Consider the following 24,842-nt stretch of genomic DNA (forward strand, 5'->3'; position numbering starts at 1 on the left):
TCTTATTCCTCTGGGAAATTCTGGGAACTTGAGGTACCATATTCCCTTTGGTTCCGCCTTGATCGGAACTGTCATTGCTCTTAGCTCCTACTTGATCCAGATTGGCGCCAGGCCCTCCCTTTCCCCTCCCCCCCTTGTGGGGAATAATTCTGTCCATTCTTCAGGTTTGGCCATTCTCAAGTTGCACCACATTCTTGCCCACTTTGGTAATTTTGATGGGTTCAGAAAATCTGGAGGCCTCCCTCCTGCAAGGTTTAGGAAGGTCAACCCGAACCAAATCTCCTTCCTGAAATAAACAGGATTTGACATGCTGTGTGTGGTCATATCTGCCCTTATATTTAACCTGGTGTTCACCCACTCCTCTGGAAATTTCATTTCGGTCCACAACACACTTCTTTTCCATCTTCCGGTTGGGAGGGGATAACCTCGTTCTTGGTGCTCTGCCTTTTAAGGACATGAATGGGGATACCCCTGTGATGGTATTAGGAGTAGAGCGATATACCCAAATGGTGTCTAGTAAAGCGACTAAAGCAGATGTGCCAAGAGACTCTGCCCTTTGTAAACACTCCTTAAACATCTGGTTCATCCGCTCTACCAGCCCCTTAGCGCAGGGACAATACAAGGCCGTTTACGGTGAACAATGCCTGGGTCACTCAAAAATCCATTCATGTTTTCAGACGTGAATTGCACTCTGTTGTCCGTGACCAACACATCAGGGATACCTTCTTCAAAACATGCCTCTTTCAAAAACGTTATGATAGCTTTTGTGTCTATTTGATGCACACACTTGAACACTACCCATCGAGTGTGGTAATCCACCCACACCACGATGAAGCGCTCTGTGAGCATTTTGAGGTTAAGTGGACCAATAATGTCCATTGCCAATTTGGACCAAGATTTATTGGGGACCTCTACTGGGGAAAGCGGGGGTTTACGTGTCTGGTGTGGTATTTTAACACTCTTCCCACACTCAAAACATTCCTCCACAATGTTCTCCGTCATGGAGTCCATGCCTGGCCACCAATAATACAGGCGTACCTTGTTCTTGGTGAGACTGCGTCCTAGGTGGCCTACGTGTTCTAAATCCACAATTTTTCCCCTTAACTTTTCAGGAGGGATGATCGTCTCACCTCTACAAACCATCCCTTCTTGTATGTTAAGCTCTAGTCTCACCTCCGAATATTTCCATAGTGACGTAGGAACCTCGCTTTTGGTTGACAGCCAGCCCTCCCTTATGTACTCTTTAAGGGTCTTCATTTCCTCATCTGCTCCTTTCCTCATCTGCTCCAACACAGGCTTCCCATTCCTCTCTGTTAAGACTCTAACTGTAAGCCAATTTCCCCACACTCCCCATTGTCAGCATCCTCTTCTACTTCAATCGGTGAGCGGGATAAATAATCTGCCACAATATTTTGCACACCAGACACATAATTGACCTTGAAGTTCGAACCTTCCAAACCCAAAAACCATCTAGCAATCCTGGGTGTAGTCCTGCCTGACCCTTTCGTAGTGGAAACAAACATAAGGGGTTTGTGATCTGTTTTTACTGTACATGGCATTCCCCATAAGAAGTACTTGAAATGTCTGATGGCCCAAAAAGAGGCAAGCGCCTCCTTTTCCACCACCGATTAATTTCTTCCTGCACCTTTGAGAGCACGAGAGGCAAATGCCACCACGTGCTTCTTGCCCTCCACACATTAAGTGAGACTGGCTCCCAACCCTTTATTGCTGGCGTCAGTACATAGAAACGTGGGCTTGGTGGGGTCAAATCTGTCCAGAGATGGTGCAGCCAAAATACCTTCTTTCACTGCCCTGAAAGCGTCATTAAATTCACTGCTTCATACATATGGCACCTTGGACTTGAGCAAGCTCCGTAATGGTTCTACAATGCTGGCATAGTTACAAACAAATGTGGAGTAATACTCTGATAGGCCCAGAAAAGACTTAAGGTCCTCAACACACGACAGTGCTTCAGTGTTTTGAATAGCTTCTACTCGGTCTAACTTGGGTCTAATGCCATTGTATGAGATAGTGTGGCCCAGGTACTCTACCGATGCCACTCCTATACGACACTTCTCCTTTTTCAGAGTGAGTCCTGCCTTTTCCAGATTGGAAAACACACTTCTCAGCCTGATATTATGCGCTCCCACATCCTTTCCATAGATGAGGATGTCATCTTGGAAGCATAATGTTCTGGGAAGATCGCTTAGCACATGCTGCATGATGCATTGAAAAGCAGCCGTGGCCAATCCAAATGGCCTGCGCAGGAACTGGAATGCACCCAACAGGGTAATAAAAGAAGTAAGGTGGCGGGAATCCGGATGGAGTTCTACCTGGTGATAGGCCACTGACAGATCCAGGACACTGAAGCAACTTGCTCCTATGATCAATGTGAGGAACTTATGGATGCGTGGCAGAGGGTGTCTGTCCACCCAGATGTTTTCATTTAGGTCCCTGAGGTCCACACATAGCCTAATGTCTTTACCAGAGGCTTTGTGGCGAGAACTATGGGGTCCAACCATTGGGACTTTTCAATGGGTTCATTCACACCTAAGGCTAGTAGGCGGTCCAGTTCGAGTCTTAAGGGGTTTTGCATCAGGTGAGGAATGGGCCTAACTCTATGAGCAACTAGCTTGGCCTTAAATTTGAGTGTGATAGAATCTTGATAGTTTTTCAACAGACCCAAATCTTCACTGAATACCTTAGGGAAATCATTGCAGACGTCCATCCCTCCCAATGATGGCTACCTGAAGGACTTGGTTGGGGGTATTAGGGTCGAATTTGATAACCAATCCCTTTTGGTGCCTCCAACCAAGTAAACTGGAACCTTTCTGTGTAACATAAATTTAGCGTAACGTGTGTAGTTTCCTTAACGGGGAGAACTTTTCCCCACCTATGGCAATAAGGTAGGATTCCAACAATCCAAACCACTGTTTCCAAGGTAATAGGGGTTCACCTATCATTTAGTAAAGGGGGTGGTTGTGACATATTCGCAGAAGCCATGGCAACAGAGTTAAGGAAATGGTATGGTTACAACTAAATATTTTATTAGGCTGGAAAGTATCAACAAAAAGCGGTGCCCATCAGCACGTAGGAAGGCTGACAAGCACTAAAAATAATTGGCTGTGCCCATCAGCGATTTAGAAAAGTACGCAGTGTTTGCAAAAAAAATACACAAGCTGTGCCTATCAGCGACAAAGACTTGACAGGCAGTGGGTATTATTGAGGTGAATTGGCTGTGCCTATCAGCAAAGTGATCAAAACTTGCACCATTTAAATTGAACCAGCTGTGCCCATCAGCGAGCAAGGGGACTGACAGGCAGTTGCTTTACGTAAGGAGAAATGCTGTGCCTGTCAGCGTTGAAGCAAACACAGCAAGAGGACTGGCAGGCAGCTGGCTTCAGTAAGGAGTAATGCTGTGCCCGTCAGTGTTGAAGCAAGCCCACTGGGATGATATTTTCCCCGCACCCCTTAGAACGAAGCCGGCATGAACGAAGACGATGAAAAGCCGGTGGTTTCTTCGGCCGTCACCGCCAGCTGTGAAACACGCCCTCACAATACAGCACAATTGAAGGGGCGGCAACTACAAGGACGCCCTGCGTGAAGGGAGGAACAGAGGGCGGCAACCCTGAGGCGGAAGAAGGCAGCCCCAGAGGGCAGAGACTGGTCTCTGCACAGCGACGCCAAGAAAGATCGCGGTATGAGGAACGGCCACCGCGTCTGGAATGCTCAATGAGGTGGACTTGTGACTCAGCCTCGTCGCAGGGGACCGCGCTGAGGGGAGCGCAGGGGCAGCTGCTCGCCGCACAGCAGGTGAGGGTCTGTCACGTTATGAGGCAACAGGGTGAATCGCTGATAATCGCAGTGGGTCGAAAGTTAGCGGTAGGGAACCAAATACCAGGATGCTGCGTGTCATTGAGGTGCCTACTGAAGCAAAGCTGAAGCAGGTATAGAGTTTGTCACATTGGGAAACAAGCAGGATAAATGGCTGAATAGAAAGGGCTGAGCAGAACGCAGGGGGCAGTCACTCACTGCAGTGACAGGTATCCAGTAGGTTACTTCCCGATGCCACGATGAGAGAAGAACAGGGGTGACAACTGCCAGGGAACATGCTATGCAAAGTACCTTAAATCCTCACTGGGAAGAGGATCGCACAGCTTGAATATCCGACAGATGATGTAACAGGACACCGGTTGACAGCTTGGAGATTCAAAGCAGCACACCAGTAGGTGAACTCATCCAATCTCATCACTCCGTAGGACAGGAGTGGAAAGAAGCAGGCAGCACTGGAGAAGAAGTTGGGGGTGGTGGTGAACCGTCCTCACCCTGTGAATCGTGGCCAATGATGCAATTGAAGACAACACAAGGGAAAGTTTTGAAGAATACTTTATTCCTTTACACCACCACATGTTCAGTCAGCTGTGAAATCTTTTGAACAAGGTAAGCATGAACCACAGGGGAGGAAGGAGGGTCGGGACCAACTGCCAGATTATAACAGTTCCCCAGATAATTTTTTTTTTTAACTTCCCACTTTTCTTTTCTAAAATGTTGGCATGTACGCACTAGAGTAATTAGTTAGAGGTAGTGGTATTGGTCATAGGTGTATCCGGCGCTAAAAGGGAGATTCACATTTATATGTTAACATACAATTAATCTGACGGTGCTGTAAGGTATAGAGAAACCACCAACTCTACACAAAAGAGCAAGAGCTCTACGTAACAGTTCAACAAATCCCCAGCACTCGTATTAATCAAAATTTCAAAGTAGTTGTGACGTGTGAGTCAGAAACAACAATAGCAATAAATTTCTTATGCGAGGTTTAGTCTTCCTTGTTCTTTATTCTCAATGGGACATCCTAGTCACAGCCAACACGTGTTTCGTCGTGTAGGGGCATTAACCCACGACTTCCTCAAGGCTGTGTAAATTAAGAGACAATACATACCATATGGCATTATCAACTTCTAAAAGAGGGTTCATATAAGGTGGCATTGTAAATTACCTCTTAAATTGTTACAAAGAGGTTTCCCATGCAGTGAACCATTATACAAAATTACAAGAACAGGAATCACTTGTAAAATCCGAAGTGAAAAGACGCACAAATGGATACATACAGATGAACATTTGGAAAGAAGTGTACCAAAGTAAAAGAGATCAAATTTATAGTAGGTATCCGATAGAGCTAGCGACCAAAAGAAGATGGAGAGAAATGGAAGGGCGTGCAGAAAACGACGTGATCAGGTCCCGCCTAGTAATAGATTCGGTCACTATGGTGCTGGTCGTGATTAACGTGAAAGTGACTAAGTAAATGGCAACCAGCATATCGAAAAAACGTGATCCGGTCCCGCCTGGTAAGCGATTCAGTTACTCGGGTGCTAGTTGTGGTTTTCGTGAAGGTGAAGAGGTGTTTGGCAACACAGCATGCCCATAATAGTGAGTCCACTCATAGCGAGGACAAAAGTCAAGAATAGTTACCTATTTTCTATTCAATATGACCTCTATTGTAGGGAAACACAATCAAAGCGCAAGTGCGTTAGTAGTCTAGTTTACAAACTATATAATATTATCTTAGGTGTGTATCCGTAAATTAAACCTACTTAATATGTGGTTGTAATTCCAGACCACATAGGGTTCAAATCCAAGATTGGAACAGTCAAAATTCGTGGTTCCTTAGCCAGTGAAGCGTATGTTTTGCGCTGAGCTGTAAAGAGTAAATGCGCCGGTCAATAGTGATGCCTCGAAATATATTCTCATGTATATCTCATCATCTAGTGTTGTTGTATGACAGTTAAATATCAAAGCTGTCATAGTTCAGCTCATGATTATCTATGTTTAACTGTTGTCTACAGTCACCAGATCCCGACATAATTCAGCGTATTCTATTATTACAATTCAAAGGAATAACCCGCCTGGATTCTTACTTTCTATCACGTTCTATCACGTTGTCTCTGTTTTTAGTATTCGCCAAATAAACTTAAAGTCTCCAATCCCTAACATAATCGGTGAACACACCCTCATAAACTAGTATATTCTTACCCAACTTTTCAGTCGGTTTCACGTTGTCTTTTCAATTCCCATCTAAACGTTTTCCGGCGAGCCGAGTGCAGCTGTCCGTGGATGCAGATTTCTCCGAAGTGACGAGTGAGCCCTAGTGAATATACTTCCGGGTCGCGAAAAACGTCTTACGTCATGACAATAGAAATAGAAATGTGACTACGCCGAGTCAAGCGGACCAGATGGCTAAACCTTCGTGAAAATAATACGAGATGTATGCGATCACCAAATTCCAGAGTTTCCCAATTAAAATTCATATTTATTAAGCCTAGACAATCACATCTCTTTTAGAATATAAAAGGGTACTTTTTGAACGCCCTGACTTCTATTACCACTGTGGTTCTTAATTCTCGTTAAAAACAAATTACAACGCCTCCAAATCCAGTATGCGTTCAAATATTGTATATCATTGCTAAGTTATTTCCCGTATATGAAGGACAGCATGCTTATTGTCCTTTTCTGTATCCGTAGTTCAGAAACCCGGCGCAATACTTAAGTCTCCGAGTCTGTGATGTGAATAGAGTAAATGCTCATATTTGAGCCGTTGTACTTAGATTCCAGTATCAATTGTGTCTCCTCCATTCTCTCCATCAGTTAAGGTCTTACAACAAGGGTGTAAATTGTTTCATACAAGTGAAACGAGTTGTAAATCGAATGGTTGTACATTCCTTACGACATAGACATTGTATCACAGATCGAGTGTGATCTATATGATTAATTCATCTAACATTGAACCAGATTGTGATCATTACGCCCATCGATACACATTGTTACTGTCATCATTTCATACTGGAAGCTGAAACCTCTTGTCTACATAAGGAACACAGGGAAATTCACATGAGAGGGCCTGCATATTACCTGCCCAAAAAGTAATGAAGCTCATGGTCAATATTTAGGCCACAATCCGTGCTCCTCAATTTTAAAATCCATAATTCTTCCTTGCGTCTCAGTGTTAATTCTCGGTTCCCACCCCTCGGGTGTTTTGGTATATGGTCAATGCCATAAAATTCAAAGCTCTTATTCAATGTTTGTTCTGAGCAGATAGATGTGTGTGCCGCTATGGGGTATCTCATGTCACCATTCTTTACCGCTCGTATATGTTCCCCAATTCTGTTTCTTAAAGGTCTGATAGTGCTCCCAATGTATCTCTTCCCACATTTACATTTGATGGCATAGATCCCAAATTTGGTCAGACATGTGATATTGTGTCTGATTTTAAATGTTTTCCCACCCGGTCCTTGAAATTCAGTGATCCTTGGAAGCGCCCATTTGCATGCCATGCAACGGCCGCAGCCATAAAAACCAATAGAGTGTTGTGACAACCAGTTGTCAACTTGTTTCGGTATTGGGTAGCTGGGGCTCAAGATATTTTTAAGTGTGAAGCCTCGTCTGTAGGTGATATCTGGTCTGTTGTTAATTACCTCATCTAAGGTTTTGTCTGCCTTCAGTAGATGCCAGTGTTTGTTGAGGCTTTTTTTGAGGATCTCTGACCAATTGTTAAAGTTTGTGACCAAACGTATCTTGTCCTCATCTTTTTCTTTTACTGATCGATCTTTCAAAGTATCTATTCTTTTGACTGCCTCAATTCTTTTCTCTGCCCTTCTTAGGGTCTCATGGTCATAGCCTCTGCTCCTGAATCTAGTTATGGTTCCCTTTTTTTGTTGTTCAAAATCAGTATCTTTGCTGCAATTTCGTCTCACCCTCACCAGTTCACCATAAGGGATGGACCTAATTTGATGTGGTGGATGTGAGCTGGATGCGTGTAGTAGGGAGTTACAGGCTGTTTGTTTTCTGAACAGTCTACTTTGTAAACATTTGTTTTCTACATAGAACTCTACGTCTAGAAATGAGATCTTTTCCTTGCTTTGTTCAGTTGTGAAGTGAATATTATGATCGTTTGAATTGAGGTGTTTGATAAAATCAGTGAGTTTGGTCTGGGATCCTGTCCATATCATGAAACAGTCGTCTATGTATCTCCCCCAGTATAGTATCGAATCATTCCATTGTGTACCCGATGGGCCCCAGATCCTCGTCGCCTCAAACCATCCCATGAAGAGATTGGCATACGAGGGAGAGAATCTGGAACCCATTGCCACACCTTGCTTTTGTCTGTACCATCTGTCCTGAAATAGAAATACATTGTTGTCCAATAGTATTGCCACCATCTCCATTAGCATTTCGGTGTGTTCCCAGGTATTTGCTGACCTGTTATTCAGCATTCTTCTGACGGCCATCATCCCTCCCTCCCTCTTGATGCTGGTGTATAAAGCTGTAACATCAAGGGTCACCAATGTCATACCCTCTTCCCAGTTGAAATCGGCTAGGGTGCTGAGGATATGCTTAGTGTCTCTTATGTAAGATGGGAGGTTCACCACCATAGGTTTAAGAAAAGTGTCTACGTACTCAGACATACGTTCAGTTGGACCCCCAATTCCCGATATAATGGGTCTCCCTGGGGGGAATGCTGCATTCTTGTGAATTTTGGGTAATGTATATAAGCATGGGAATCTTGGCCTGTCTACCTTTAAAAATGTCAATTCGTTCTCATCAAGTAAGCCCTGTCCATGCCAGCGTTTTAAATGTGTGTTAATGTATTCCGTAAGGGTCCAAATGGGGTTGGTCTGTATGGGCTCGTAACATTCTACGTCAGCTAGTTGTGAGTATATCTCGTTGTTGTAGTCTATACTCCGCATAAGTACCATGTTCCCACCCTTGTCGGCTTCACGTATAATGATGTCGTTATTTTCACTCAGTTCCTTAAGAGCAGCCCGTTCTTTAACAGTTAAATTGTCCGTTTTGGAATTAAATACTATGTTTTTATCATCATGTCTGTCCAAGTCAGCCAGAACCAATCTATGAAAAATATCTACATTATTACCAGTAGTCAGCGTTGGTGTCCATTTGGACTTCTCCTTTAGATTACTGGAAATATTGTAATCAGTGGTAATCTCCAAATCTCTCATGACAGAATCCGTAGTAATCACTTCATCCTCACTTTCAGTAATGGATAGCAACATTCTCGTGTCTAGAATATCCTGTATTGAATTTTCATTCAATGTGGACATACCCAAATTTTTGTTCATGCTTTTATTTACAACATTAGTTGAACCAAAATGTTTTTTCAATTTCATGCGTCTGACAAACTTGAACAAGTCGATTTTAACATCACATATATTACCAACATTTTTAGGGCAGAAATTCATTCCTTTGGTGAGTACAGATACGGCATCCCCTGTAAGTTGTAGATCAGTCATGTTAATTATGTTAATACTGTCTATTTCCTCTGGTTCCATGACCTGGTCCTGACACCTGGTGTATCTTCTACCCTTACTTCCTCTCTGACCCCTCCTTGTTTTTCTCCTTGTTGGGGTCGCTTGTACTCTTTGTTGCCTCTCTTGATCCTGGTCACTTCCAATAAAAAACTATTACCAGTGTTGGGGTTGGTGCTCTCATCTTCTACCTCACTGCCACTTGTGTGTGTTGTATTAAGGGAAGTAGAACTGGAGCCTAATGAGGCACCGCCAGTTTGGGTCTGTGTTTTGGTCTGTGGTATTAGATGGTCATACTTCTTTGCGAATGTAAAGACCCGGCCTTCGCAGTAGTCACGCTCATCCCTTCTTAGTTTACGGGCCTTTCGCATCTTTATGTCTGAGACGTGATGTTCTATTATCTCATTTAGGATGGCATAATTTTTAAAAGTGCCTTCCGGTATGTTCAGATCTTTGATCTCTGATTCTAAGGTGTCTATGTCCTTCTGGAGCTGCACAACCTTTCTTTCGCAGTTCTCTATCAGAATACCCATGAGTCTATTCGAGTTGTTATTCAATTCTTTTTCCCACTCACTCAGTAGGTCTGCTTCCAGATCCTCGTATGTAGGGAGGATTTGCGATCTTAAACCCCTCGGTATTCGTTTCAGTTTAATGTACTGTTTCAGGGTGGCAGCATCCCACCACCGTGACAGTTCGCTTTTCTTTAGTTTCTCTAGTCTAGTGAATTTCTCCCTTGGACCTTCATTTCTCGCACTTGGTCCCCCTTGTAAAATTGTGTTCAGGGGTGCGTTCCTCGCAATGTTACTGAAGAGATCTTCAGCTTCCTTATCTCTTGAAGTCATTGTGTCCCTAGTGCTGCCACCTACTGATAGCAATTAGTTAGAGGTAGTGGTATTGGTCATAGGTGTATCCGGCGCTAAAAGGGAGATTCACATTTATATGTTAACATACAATTAATCTGACGGTGCTGTAAGGTATAGAGAAACCACCAACTCTACACAAAAGAGCAAGAGCTCTACGTAACAGTTCAACAAATCCCCAGCACTCGTATTAATCAAAATTTCAAAGTAGTTGTGACGTGTGAGTCAGAAACAACAATAGCAATAAATTTCTTATGCGAGGTTTAGTCTTCCTTGTTCTTTATTCTCAATGGGACATCCTAGTCACAGCCAACACGTGTTTCGTCGTGTAGGGGCATTAACCCACGACTTCCTCAAGGCTGTGTAAATTAAGAGACAATACATACCATATGGCATTATCAACTTCTAAAAGAGGGTTCATATAAGGTGGCATTGTAAATTACCTCTTAAATTGTTACAAAGAGGTTTCCCATGCAGTGAACCATTATACAAAATTACAAGAACAGGAATCACTTGTAAAATCCGAAGTGAAAAGACGCACAAATGGATACATACAGATGAACATTTGGAAAGAAGTGTACCAAAGTAAAAGAGATCAAATTTATAGTAGGTATCCGATAGAGCTAGCGACCAAAAGAAGATGGAGAGAAATGGAAGGGCGTGCAGAAAACGACGTGATCAGGTCCCGCCTAGTAATAGATTCGGTCACTATGGTGCTGGTCGTGATTAACGTGAAAGTGACTAAGTAAATGGCAACCAGCATATCGAAAAAACGTGATCCGGTCCCGCCTGGTAAGCGATTCAGTTACTCGGGTGCTAGTTGTGGTTTTCGTGAAGGTGAAGAGGTGTTTGGCAACACAGCATGCCCATAATAGTGAGTCCACTCATAGCGAGGACAAAAGTCAAGAATAGTTACCTATTTTCTATTCAATATGACCTCTATTGTAGGAAAACACAATCAAAGCGCAAGTGCGTTAGTAGTCTAGTTTACAAACTATATAATATTATCTTAGGTGTGTATCCGTAAATTAAACCTACTTAATATGTGGTTGTAATTCCAGACCACATAGGGTTCAAATCCAAGATTGGAACAGTCAAAATTCGTGGTTCCTTAGCCAGTGAAGCGTATGTTTTGCGCTGAGCTGTAAAGAGTAAATGCGCCGGTCAATAGTGATGCCTCGAAATATATTCTCATGTATATCTCATCATCTAGTGTTGTTGTATGACAGTTAAATATCAAAGCTGTCATAGTTCAGCTCATGATTATCTATGTTTAACTGTTGTCTACAGTCACCAGATCCCGACATAATTCAGCGTATTCTATTATTACAATTCAAAGGAATAACCCGCCTGGATTCTTACTTTCTATCACGTTCTATCACGTTGTCTCTGTTTTTAGTATTCGCCAAATAAACTTAAAGTCTCCAATCCCTAACATAATCGGTGAACACACCCTCATAAACTAGTATATTCTTACCCAACTTTTCAGTCGGTTTCACGTTGTCTTTTCAATTCCCATCTAAACGTTTTCCGGCGAGCCGAGTGCAGCTGTCCGTGGATGCAGATTTCTCCGAAGTGACGAGTGAGCCCTAGTGAATATACTTCCGGGTCGCGAAAAACGTCTTACATCATGACAATAGAAATAGAAATGTGACTACGCCGAGTCAAGCGGACCAGATGGCTAAACCTTCGTGAAAATAATACGAGATGTATGCGATCACCAAATTCCAGAGTTTCCCAATTAAAATTCATATTTATTAAGCCTAGACAATCACATCTCTTTTAGAATATAAAAGGGTACTTTTTGAACGCCCTGACTTCTATTACCACTGTGGTTCTTAATTCTCGTTAAAAACAAATTACAACGCCTCCAAATCCAGTATGCGTTCAAATATTGTATATCATTGCTAAGTTATTTCCCGTATATGAAGGACAGCATGCTTATTGTCCTTTTCTGTATCCGTAGTTCAGAAACCCGGCGCAATACTTAAGTCTCCGAGTCTGTGATGTGAATAGAGTAAATGCTCATATTTGAGCCGTTGTACTTAGATTCCAGTATCAATTGTGTCTCCTCCATTCTCTCCATCAGTTAAGGTCTTACAACAAGGGTGTAAATTGTTTCATACAAGTGAAACGAGTTGTAAATCGAATGGTTGTACATTCCTTACGACATAGACATTGTATCACAGATCGAGTGTGATCTATATGATTAATTCATCTAACATTGAACCAGATTGTGATCATTACGCCCATCGATACACATTGTTACTGTCATCATTTCATACTGGTAGCTGAAACCTCTTGTCTACATAAGGAACACAGGGAAATTCACATGAGAGGGCCTGCATATTACCTGCCCAAAAAGTAATGAAGCTCATGGTCAATATTTAGGCCACAATCTGTGCTCCTCAATTTTAAAATCCATAATGCTTCCTTGCGTCTCAGTGTTAATTCTCGGTTCCCACCCCTCGGGTGTTTTGGTATATGGTCAATGCCATAAAATTCAAAGCTCTTATTCAATGTTTGTTCTGAGCAGATAGATGTGTGTGCCGCTATGGGGTATCTCATGTCACCATTCTTTACCGCTCGTATATGTTCCCCAATTCTGTTTCTTAAAGGTCTGATAGTGCTCCCAATGTATCTCTTCCCACATTTACATTTGATGGCATAGATCACAAATTTGGTCAGACATGTGATATTGTGTCTGATTTTAAATGTTTTCCCACCCGGTCCTTGAAATTCAGTGATCCTTGGAAGCGCCCATTTGCATGCCATGCAACGGCCGCAGCCATAAAAACCAATAGAGTGTTGTGACAACCAGTTGTCAACTTGTTTCGGTATTGGGTAGCTGGGGCTCAAGATATTTTTAAGTGTAAAGCCTCGTCTGTAGGTGATATCTGGTCTGTTGTTAATTACCTCATCTAAGGTTTTGTCTGCCTTCAGTAGATGCCAGTGTTTGTTGAGGCTTTTTTTGAGGATCTCTGACCAATTGTTAAAGTTTGTGACCAAACGTATCTTGTCCTCATCTTTTTCTTTTACTGATCGATCTTTCAAAGTATCTATTCTTTTGACTGCCTCAATTCTTTTCTCTGCCCTTCTTAGGGTCTCATGGTCATAGCCTCTGCTCCTGAATCTAGTTATGGTTCCCTTTTTTTGTTGTTCAAAATCAGTATCTTTGCTGCAATTTCGTCTCACCCTCACCAGTTCACCATAAGGGATGGACCTAATTTGATGTGGTGGATGTGAGCTGGATGCGTGTAGTAGGGAGTTACAGGCTGTTTGTTTTCTGAACAGTCTACTTTGTAAACATTTGTTTTCTACATAGAACTCTACGTCTAGAAATGAGATCTTTTCCTTGCTTTGTTCAGTTGTGAAGTGAATATTATGATCGTTTGAATTGAGGTGTTTGATAAAATCAGTGAGTTTGGTCTGGGATCCTGTCCATATCATGAAACAGTCGTCTATGTATCTCCCCCAGTATAGTATCGAATCATTCCATTGTGTACCCGATGGGCCCCAGATCCTCGTCGCCTCAAACCATCCCATGAAGAGATTGGCATACGAGGGAGAGAATCTGGAACCCATTGCCACACCTTGCTTTTGTCTGTACCATCTGTCCTGAGATTGTGGCCTAAATATTGACCATGAGCTTCATTACTTTTTGGGCAGGTAATATGCAGGCCCTCTCATGTGAATTTCCCTGTGTTCCTTATGTAGACAAGAGGTTTCAGCTACCAGTATGAAATGATGACAGTAACAATGTGTATCGATGGGCGTAATGATCACAATCTGGTTCAATGTTAGATGAATTAATCATATAGATCACACTCGATCTGTGATACAATGTCTATGTCGTAAGGAATGTACAACCATTCGATTTACAACTCGTTTCACTTGTATGAAACAATTTACACCCTTGTTGTAAAACCTTAACTGATGGAGAGAATGGAGGAGACACAATTGATACTGGAATCTAAGTACAACGGCTCAAATATGAGCATTTACTCTATTCACATCACAGACTCGGAGACTTAAGTATTGCGCCGGGTTTCTGAACTACGGATACAGAAAAGGACAATAAGCATGCTGTCCTTCATATACGGGAAATAACTTAGCAATGATATACAATATTTGAACGCATACTGGATTTGGAGGCGTTGTAATTTGTTTTTAACGAGAATTAAGAACCACAGTGGTAATAGAAGTCAGGGCGTTCAAAAAGTACCCTTTTATATTCTAAAAGAGATGTGATTGTCTAGGCTTAATAAATATGAATTTTAATTGGGAAACTCTGGAATTTGGTGATCGCATACATCTCGTATTATTTTCACGAAGGTTTAGCCATCTGGTCCGCTTGACTCGGCGTAGTCACATTTCTATTTCTATTGTCATGACGTAAGACGTTTTTCGCGACCCGGAAGTATATTCACTAGGGCTCACTCGTCACTTCGGAGAAATCTGCATCCACGGACAGCTGCACTCGGCTCGCCGGAAAACGTTTAGATGGGAATTGAAAAGACAACGTGAAACCGACTGAAAAGTTGGGTAAGAATATACTAGTTTATGAGGGTGTGTTCACCGATTATGTTAGGGATTGGAGACTTTAAGTTTATTTGGCGAATACTAAAAACAGAGACAACGTGATAGAACGTGATAGAAAGTAAGAATCCAGGCGGGTTATTCCTTTGAATTGTAATAATAGAATACGCTGAATTATGTCGGGATCTGGTGACTGTAGACAACAGTTAAACATAGATAATCATGAGCTGAACTATGACAGCTTTGATATTTAACTGTCATACAACAACACTAGATGATGAGATATACATGAGAATATATTTCGAGGCATCACTATTGACCGGCGCATTTACTCTTTACAGCTCAGCGCAAAACATACGCTTCACTGGCTAAGGAACCACGAATTTTGACTGTTCCAATCTTGGATTTGAACCCTATGTGGTCTGGAATTACAACCACATATTAAGTAGGTTTAATTTACGGATACACACCTAAGATAATATTATATAGTTTGTAAACTAGACTACTAACGCACTTGCGCTTTGATTGTGTTTCCCTACAATAGAGGTCATATTGAATAGAAAATAGGTAACTATTCTTGACTTTTGTCCTCGCTATGAGTGGACTCACTATTATGGGCATGCTGTGTTGCCAAACACCTCTTCACCTTCACGAAAACCACAACTAGCACCCGAGTAACTGAATCGCTTACCAGGCGGGACCGGATCATGTTTTTTCGATATGCTGGTTGCCATTTACTTAGTCACTTTCACGTTAATCACGACCAGCACCATAGTGACCGAATCTATTACTAGGCGGGACCTGATCACGTCGTTTTCTGCACGCCCTTCCATTTCTCTCCATCTTCTTTTGGTCGCTAGCTCTATCGGATACCTACTATAAATTTGATCTCTTTTACTTTGGTACACTTCTTTCCAAATGTTCATCTGTATGTATCCATTTGTGCGTCTTTTCACTTCGGATTTTACAAGTGATTCCTGTTCTTGTAATTTTGTATAATGGTTCACTGCATGGGAAACCTCTTTGTAACAATTTAAGAGGTAATTTACAATGCCACCTTATATGAACCCTCTTTTAGAAGTTGATAATGCCATATGGTATGTATTGTCTCTTAATTTACACAGCCTTGAGGAAGTCGTGGGTTAATGCCCCTACACGACGAAACACGTGTTGGCTGTGACTAGGATGTCCCATTGAGAATAAAGAACAAGGAAGACTAAACCTCGCATAAGAAATTTATTGCTATTGTTGTTTCTGACTCACACGTCACAACTACTTTGAAATTTTGATTAATACGAGTGCTGGGGATTTGTTGAACTGTACGCACTAGAGTACTCTCTCCTCAATGCTGTATGCAGTCGGTCTGCCCTTAGTGTTGTCCCCCATTAACAAGGGATGAGTCAGTGCTGAATACTGATAAGGAAGGAGGAGTTCGTGTTACTCTCACTAGCCAGTAAAGTCCTTAACACATGGTCTCAACTATGTGGGATTACCTTAACAGGTTCCATCTAATTTGCAACATAAACTCTAACTGCAACGTACTTTCCAGTACCAGTGTTTCTGCTGTATTGCGATACTTTAAAAAAAAAAAAAAAAATTTAAGGAACTTTATTAAAAAAATTGCACATCCAGTTACAAGGTACACAGGCAGAGATTCCGCAGATTAGGAAGGGAAGGCACAGTTGATACATATATCATAAAAGCAATTACAAAATGACAGCGCACATCTGTGCATAAGGGGAAACAGCAAAGAAAGGAGTAGGAGGGGCCAGATAAAATGCCCAAAGGAGGCGAAGTATGTGTAAGAGAGGAGAAGTGAGCAGAGGAGGGAGGGCCACCACTACGAGCCAGCACCGGCGGCCGCCACGGGTGATGAGCCGGCAGGGAGCGCGGGAGAGGACACAGGGGGCAAGGCGCTCTGGCGTTGAAGGTATGAAAGGAAGGGTCCCCAGATGTCATGCGGCCGACCAGATGCCGGCATCAGGCCCCAAAATTCAGACAGAAGCATCTGACAACGCGCCGCGTCCTCAAGCACCAACCTTGGGCGCGGACCTTCGGCCCCAATGCATGCCGACCCTACGTCGTGCAAGAACAAGCAGCAGAGCCGTAAGCCTACGGGAGGCGTCGGGACAGTGTTTCACAAAACCTAATAGACATATCAACGGGTCAGGTAAAACTGGCGTGGAAGTAATCTCAGTGATGGCAGTGCACACATCTCGCCAATATGCAGATACCTTGGGACACAACCATGCGAAATGAGAAAAGTCAGTGGCGGGGGGAGCGCAACAAAGTCATCTATTGCTGGAAACAAGGCCTATTCTATGCAACTGGGCAGGAGAGCAGTACAATCTGTGCAAATATTTAAAGTGGATGAGTCGCAGACGGTAGTTTGGAGACAATCGTTTAGTCTGCCTACAGCAGTACAGCCAGGTCTCCGGAGAGAGGTCGGTACCCAGGTCTTCACTCCACGCAACACATGCCCGGTCCGCAGAGATCGAGGATGCTGCCAGTGTAAGGGCATAAAGTCTGGAGACCAGCTTGCGGGGGAAAGCAGAAGTGTATACCAGGTCGAGGGGAGCCATCGAAGGAGGGGGCTGTGGAAACGTGGGGTGCAGCTCCCGACAGGCCGCTCTAAGTTGGTAGTAGAGCAGGGTATCCAAGGGGCCGGACTCGGTTGGAAGAGAAAAGAAGTCGCCGGCGGGATAGAGATCAGACAACCTGTGGAGCCCTAAAGAAGTTGTACGCTTTATCATCCCGGCCGTGTGCAAGAAAGGAAATGCAGGATGGTATGCGATGGGCAAGGAATCGGCGGAGAATAAGCTAGAGCCGGAAAATTTCCAAAGGCCATCCCAGGCCCAGCGCAGAGTCTCAACCATATCAATCTCTCCGCACGGGAGCAAAGACAGCTGTCTAGAGCGGCAGGGGGCCGCAAGGTCAGCTTCAACCAATACATGAGGCTGGAAGGGCGTAGGATGTAACCAGAAATGAAGGAGGCTGGCTTCTGTATTCCGATACTTGACATTTTGAAATGTCATTAAAAAAAAAGAACTAGAAGTACCAAAATTCAAAGCCAAATCTCACTGAGGATTTCAGCTTTCTTTATGTTGAACTACATTGCCATATAGTGTCACACTTGAGGTATGCAAATGCCACACATAAGAACACTGCAAACATAGAAATACCTATACATATACTGAAAACTTGACAGCTACGACTTAAAGCTATGTATATACTTTATTTTTTCAAATGCGGGCTGTAATTTTTAAGATTACTATTGTTTCACTGATATATGTTTACGTAATGCAAGTTCGCGCTGTAGAAAGTCACAATGAATATACATTAAAACGAAATCAAGACCCACTGAGTGTACTTACTTGAACAACACTTGGCATGCTACACTGTTCGTAGAATACTGAGGCAGTGAGCTCGTGCGTCAGTATGCTGGGCAAGAGGTGACGTCACATACGTTATGGTTTTGACAGGTTCTGGGTCTCACCTGTAAGGACAGTTCCTGGTGCAGAAGTCCTCAGTAACTTTACATGTCCCGCGCGCCCACTCCCAGCCTCTCGCACAACCAACACACAAGGCTAAACCAATCACAACCTTCAGCGACCTCGATTGGTTCTGACACACATGGACATAAAAGGCAGACTAGTGCCTAGTTGGCATTAACACTGAAAACGGGCTTTTCGTTTTTGTCTCATGTTATATTAGACTTATATCTTTGGGTGCCGTTACCGATGAGAAAATAAACAAACATGTTAGTTATGGGCATGCTTTGTGACAACATAACAACACGTTTTGAAGGAGGAATATGGACATAATTTCTACTCGAGGTATGACTTTGGTTATATTCAACACGTTTCAAGATGGCCGATAATATTCGTTATAAGAGTGGTTTCTTGGGCATCTCTTAGTGCGCATATCACATTGTGAAGCAGTAGTGGTCTTACAGCGGTGTTCAATGGAAATGACTGGAGAGTTGGTTAAGGACTGTACCTGTACGCATGCGCAGAGTTGTCTGGAAAGTCGCAATCGTCACTCGTTACCAATGTCACCGCAAAAACGTCACCACAAGGCGACCAGGAAGTGAGTTGTTTTTAGCGGCTGAGCAGGTCAGTGTATGTTTGGGCTCGGGATAACGGCAAAAATGGGCAACCTGTTGAGGATGCCCAATGATATCGTAGGGGAAGGATAAATGTTCAAAGAGGCGAAATGAAAAAATGACTTTCGATTCTGTTTTTAAGATATATTCTCTTAAGGAGCAAAATTGACCCTGTTAGTAGCTCACACCTTCGACTTTTCCGTGTTGTCCACTGTACGAACCCGTATTAGCCTGTCCACCTCTAACCGTCCCCCCTGGTTTCTCTGTTTGCCAGCGCCCGTCCGTTCACATGACGGAAACTTTAAGGATTTACTGAAGAATCCCTGATATGCCCGGGGAAATCGTCAGTATCTTTTCAATCTAACATGAGACACAAGGAATGCATAATTTATTTCAATGTACTGATCGTTGTAAGAGGAGCAGATTTTCATTTCTTATATTAGGGCAAAATGTATGGATTTATGAAGTCTGCTGCCTCCCTTTGATTTTGTATGATACTTCGTTTAACTTCGTGCTTCTTTGTATCTTGTCACTCTATTTGCATTGGCGATGTAATACAGTCAGTCAGTCAAATACTCTTTATTCGATTTGTTAAAATCATAAAAGACATAAAAAACAATACATCATCACAACATACACCTTAAAAAAACACAATTTCAGATTTACAATAAAATAGTACAAAGCCTAGACAGTACAAACAAATTGAATGTCGTTAAAATCCGCTTAAAAACCTAAGACATTTCGTTGAGGGGGGCTTGCTTTTTGATACTAATGGCTGCCACTAAAAAACTTGCCACACAGAAAATGATACGGATGGACCCTAAGTGCTGGAGGTAAATCAGTGCAGGCCTGACCTGCATAAAACCGGCCTCCTTCAAAATTGGTAACAGATATCTTTTCCTTATGTCCCTGTAAATCTCGCAGAACATAGTAAAGTGCAAAGTATCTTGTTGCGAAAATTTGTCGCAGTTACAGGGAGGACCTAATTCAGGTTTTATCCATACAGGATAACTACCTAAAATCTGATGGATCAGGTTAAACCTAAATTTCGTCAACAAAAACCTATGGAAAGGTTTAGTGACAATTTTAAGGTAGGGCTCTAACAAGGGAGAAAAGGTTAGCATAAAGTGTGCCCTAACAGATGTTTTTCCAAGTTCCTTTACCTCCCGATCCAATCTTGCCCTTTCCATAAATTTAGATTTGATCCAAATTACGTCCTCCTTCCTTATGGAAGCTAGCAACTGGAAAAGTTCTGTACGGCCCAACTGATGAAAAGATTTTTCCAAATAGACCAGCCATGGAATTTTATGGGCCCGATCCATTCCCCTGACGTCGGACATGATGGCATGATTCAACGTTAGCTCTGGATTGAGCCAAGTTTTTAACCAAAAAATCAAGGGAGCCAGTCTTAGCCTATCTGTGAGATAATCCATACCCACCTCCGCGTGTATAGCGAAGGTCGGGGAGGATTTGGGGGGAGAGAGGAGATATCTAATAAAACTATTCTCCACTCTTTGCAATTTATCCACGGGTGCGTAACCCCACAAGGGTGAACCATAGGAGGCAATCGATATACATTTAGTGTTATATATTTTCAAGAGGGCCTCCATAGGTCTAGACCCCAATCTCCTTGAAAAGCCCATAAGGGCTGAGGACGAACGAGCCATAGATAAGCTCTTTACCTTAATTTGGGGGCCCCAAGATCCCTTGTCGTCAAAAAGGACGCCCAAGTAGGGAAAAACAGCTACTCTGGAGACTAACTCCCCTTCACAGAAAAAAGTTTTAATCTTAGATCTACTTCTGCAGAGACCTACCACCATCGTGTGAGACTTTTTCGCATTTATTTTTAAGTCTAATTGGGCCATAAAGGCTCCAAATTGATCCAGAAGTCTTTGGAGCCCAACTCCCGTTCGTGCAAGTAAAACTGCGTCGTCCGCGTATAGAAGGGCTGGGACTAACATAGCTCCTACGCGCGGAACATCCGCCAAACATTTTGCCAATCCATTAATATAAATGGTAAAAAGGAGGGGGGCCAAAATGCAACCTTGGCGTACCCCCCTTTCTGACTTGAAACGGTTTGTACACCTGCCTTCCCTAGTGACCCTCACTACCGCAAACAACTCCTGATGTAAGGAAGCCATAAAATGGACAAGTGGTGGATCAACGCCAAACTCCAATAAAATGTCCCACAGCTTAGACCTATTAACCAAATCGAAGGCAGAGGAGAGGTCCATAAAGGCCAAAAATAAGGACCCCTCCTTGGCCACCGTGTACTTTGAAATCAGTAAATGGAGATTCATACATTGGTCCACAGTGCCTCTTTTTTCTCTAAAGCCATATTGGATGTTTGCGAGGCCACCCTTACGCTCGATATTGTCCCTTAGTCTTTTCAATAGGACTCTGCCCAGAATCTTAATCGCAGAGTCAAGCAGAGAGATGGGTCTATAACACCCCGGATCATCTCTCTGCCCCTTTTTGAAAATCGGCACGATAATTGAGGTGGCCCAAGTAGAGGGAAGAGTGTTACCATTTGCGGCACAAAAAACGTTTGTTAAGATGTTAGCCCAGAAATTCGGCAGGTGTAAATACAAATCTGCAGGCACGCCATCAGGGCCAGGAGCTTTATTTCTAGAGGACTCTAAGATTGCGTAATACATTATTCCTATGTAAGGTGCTGCTTTTCTTGTGAAGCTCTAACATCATCCGGTTCTGTCTGCACTATATGAAACCGCGTACATAAGTATTTTCCTGAGAGTTGTATAATGTACACGTTTCTTGGCCTTCTATATGAATTAGAGTGTGTCAGTTGTATGTCAGGCTTGTTAGATAGCATCTGCAATTAAGGACTAGGAATTAACGTTTCTGGCGGAATTCTAGTATTACTGAATAACCGTGCAACACGGCGACTTTGGAGACTTCTTTGAATATCAAACTGTTTGCTAAGTGAATAGAGGCGGGCAAGGCGCTAAATTAATATGATGATCTGAACCAGAGTGAAACCAATGTTCTGTCTTGTTGTTAAGAGCAATACCACTAGCCAAGCCATCAACACGTTTGGCATTTAAATTAAGCAATGAATGCCATATAATAATTGATATAGACTCTTCAGAAGTAAAAGCAGTGTATGTCTTTACTATGCATTTCACTTACATTAGATTGTATCAGCATATACAGTATATTTATTAGAAATGCTGGTTTCTAAACCTAATGACGATACTGTTAGTGAACCAAGAGGCAAGTCAGTTGTTATATATACCCTATGTGACCATGGTTGTTATTATAGCTGGAGCAACATGTATCCCTTTAAAACATCAACAAGCGAGATTGTTGCACAGCACACACCCTTAATTGATATTTTCCACGGTGCTCTCAAATTTGATTGATATTGGGTTTCATGCTTCACAAATTAGCCATTGGTGGGTTTGTCTTTGTCCCATTCTTTAATTCTTTGAGGAGATGTTCTCGTTATTGCTTCAGTCTAGACTCGTTATATTTATTTATTGCTTTTTTTATATGGCAGGAACCAGACGCTAAGGGTATCAGAGTACTTTACACAATTACATATTGGAACATATAGAACAGAAGAGTTATAAAGACCTCAATAGTCGGTGAGAGGAGAAGCTCAAGTTCACAATTGGATGTTCTTGTTTATGAAGGAGATTTTTCTGATCAATGATTATAATAATCACTATGTTGGTAATGTTCCATATAACTGTAATCCTTTCTCTGCAACACAGTTGACAACGTAGAAGCAGCTGAGGGTGGGCTGATAAAAATTGGAAGAAACACTGTAAGAAAAAAGATTGAAGTTCTTTTTAGGTCTCTCTTACCAGACATTACAAACTGTCTATTGGCGAAAAGACCTATTGTCAGCTTACAGTGGGCTAAGATCCCGCCCATTACTTGCCATTGATTGGCTTTATTGGCACTCTCATTTGCTTGATTCTTATTTGTTACCTTCGTTGGGCTTTACGTTCTACTCTTGTGTTTGTCCCTTGCCTGGAGCTTAAAAACATTACTTGTGTCCTTCCACTTCTGATTTTCTTTCACTTTTTTTCTTTTTGTTTCAGCACACCACAAGTTCATGTGCTCTCCAGCTGTCTAACTCATGTTCTTCTCCAACTCTATGGTGCTCATCCCCCTCCATGTGCTTCTCCTCCCTCGCCCCCTCATTTGATGCGCTCGCCCAAATATGTAAAGTGGAGCCCTGTTGACTTTGTTAGTGCTTGTTTTAAAATGCAGAGTGAAGGGTTCATTCTCTATGGTAGAAGGAAAGAGTTCCAGATTTGAGGGCACTGCTTCAGAAGTTGATAGTACACAGGTTTTTTGAAGAATGGAGTTTCAAGTCTGAGACTGTGTGAGCTTTGGAGTTCACGGTATCAACCCAAAATAAGGAGTTTGTGGGCCAGATAGGTGATCCTGTGTGGAGCATTGTGCATGATACATGGTACTTTGTATTGGCATTTGGCCTTCAAGGGAGCCGGTTGAGGAAGAGTAAAATGTGTGTGTGGGGGGGGGGAGGGGGGTCATCCTACCTTTTGGAGCTTGAGACTAAGTGGGCTGCAGAGTTGAGTGCAGCTGTTATATGCACAAGGTGTATTCTGGGTATGCTTGTCAGTAGGCTGGGTCCATAATCTGCTTATCCAGTACAAGATATTGCACCATGGTCTTCATTGACCAGGATACAGTGCTAAAGCCAATTCAAAGCCTGGATTAGTAGGGGCCGAGCTAGTTAATTTTTTTGGGCAATACTTTCATTAGTTTCTCCTTGCAGGTTTCCAGTAATTGTGCATATAAAGAGGAGAATGGAACTAGTCGGAAGTTGTGCTGGTCTTCACGGTCAGCCTTGGGTTGTTTAGGATGGTTGATTTGACCTATTTTAAACCTGTCTGAGGCTGTTCCCCTTGACAAGGAGTCGTTGATTGTCTGTGTCAGACGAGGGTAAAAGGAGGCCCCGATATCTTTGAGTATTTTAGCTGGTAAGGGGTGCATGAATTGATTGAATGGTTTCAGGTTGGCAGTTGTTGCTAGGACACCCGAGTGAGAAACGTCTGTGAAGGGCAACCATTTTGATAGTGTTTTAGAGTTAAGTTGTTAATTCATAGTCATGCTCGAAATTGGTTCAAGAGACAGCTCAATCGTTTTTATTTTGGCGTCAAAACATTTGGTGAATTTTACCCAGGTTTCTTTGGTGTTCAGGAATGCACAGGTAGCTATTGTGCTGGTTAAGTTCAAGAACAATTTTCTCAGTTGATTTTTGTATGCATTGATTTCTGCTGTAATGTAGTTAGCCTCTGCTTCAGTCATTAGTTTACGCTTAGATGGATTTTTGCACCATAATTGTTAATTATCTTTTTATGTTTTTTTTATGACTTTCTATAAAGATTTCTTTGGAGAACCAGCTCGTTGATTTTTAATTTTTTATTTTCGATGGACAGTTTCACCTGCAATTTGTCAAATGGCTTTATTGATGGAGGATAACAGTGTTTGGCTTGGGATGATGTAATATTTTGTGGAGATCTTATTTTCTAGGATAGATGAGTTGACTTAATTGAAGTTTCTGGCCCAAGTCTTGGGATGATTGGGTTGACTCAGGAAGATGTTTTGGCACAGAGATGTTTGATGCATACTAGAAGATGGACAACCTTAAGCTCAACCCAGGATAGCTATGGCATTCGAACAGCAAGGGTTGAACAAATGAACTTAGTGTAAAGCATTTAACAGTAGCAAACAACGAAATGGGAAAGCCACCCAACACAAAAGAAACACAACAACAATTAATAACAAGCATTGGCATAGAATAGGTCTCGCTTTCTGGACCTTATAAGTATTTAGTTATGCAGCACAATATCGTTTGTGCAACAACATTAATCATTGCATGGCAAAACGGTTATAAAGTCCCAATTGTGAGACCTATTGGCTATGCCAATAGGTCTCGCCTTTGGGACCTTACAAGTGATTAGCCATGCAAGAGTTGATGTTGTTGCACCAAGGATATTGTGCTGCATAACTAAATAC

At 42.5% G+C, this 24,842-nt stretch overlaps 2 protein-coding genes across 6 annotated transcripts in view; one reads left to right on the forward strand and one right to left on the reverse strand.

The window, feature by feature from the left end:
- The window catches only part of RECQL4 (RecQ like helicase 4), a 183,199-nt gene extending 164,874 nt beyond the window's left edge, over positions 1-18,325 (reverse strand). The window contains exon 1 of one of the 2 annotated variants that reach the window (XM_085604639.1): positions 18,216-18,325. The gene's annotated coding sequence lies outside the window, so the exon portion shown is untranslated. Of the gene's footprint in view, positions 1-18,093 lie in introns of both variants that reach the window. The other variant, XM_085604638.1, reaches the window with a different exon arrangement.
- A 121-nt stretch (positions 18,326-18,446) lies between these two features.
- Positions 18,447-24,842, forward strand: part of VPS28 (VPS28 subunit of ESCRT-I) — a 44,798-nt gene continuing 38,402 nt past the window's right edge. The window contains exon 1 of one of the 4 annotated variants that reach the window (XM_085604641.1): positions 18,447-18,555. In XM_085604641.1, coding sequence (XP_085460767.1) covers positions 18,534-18,555 — 22 coding nt within the window. In that variant the 5' untranslated portion in view covers positions 18,447-18,533. The other 3 variants (XM_085604642.1, XM_085604640.1, XM_085604645.1) reach the window with 3 other exon arrangements.

Source organism: Triturus cristatus, chromosome 5_1, assembly GCF_964204655.1.
Source record: "Triturus cristatus chromosome 5_1, aTriCri1.1, whole genome shotgun sequence".
NCBI lineage: Eukaryota > Metazoa > Chordata > Amphibia > Caudata > Salamandridae > Triturus > Triturus cristatus.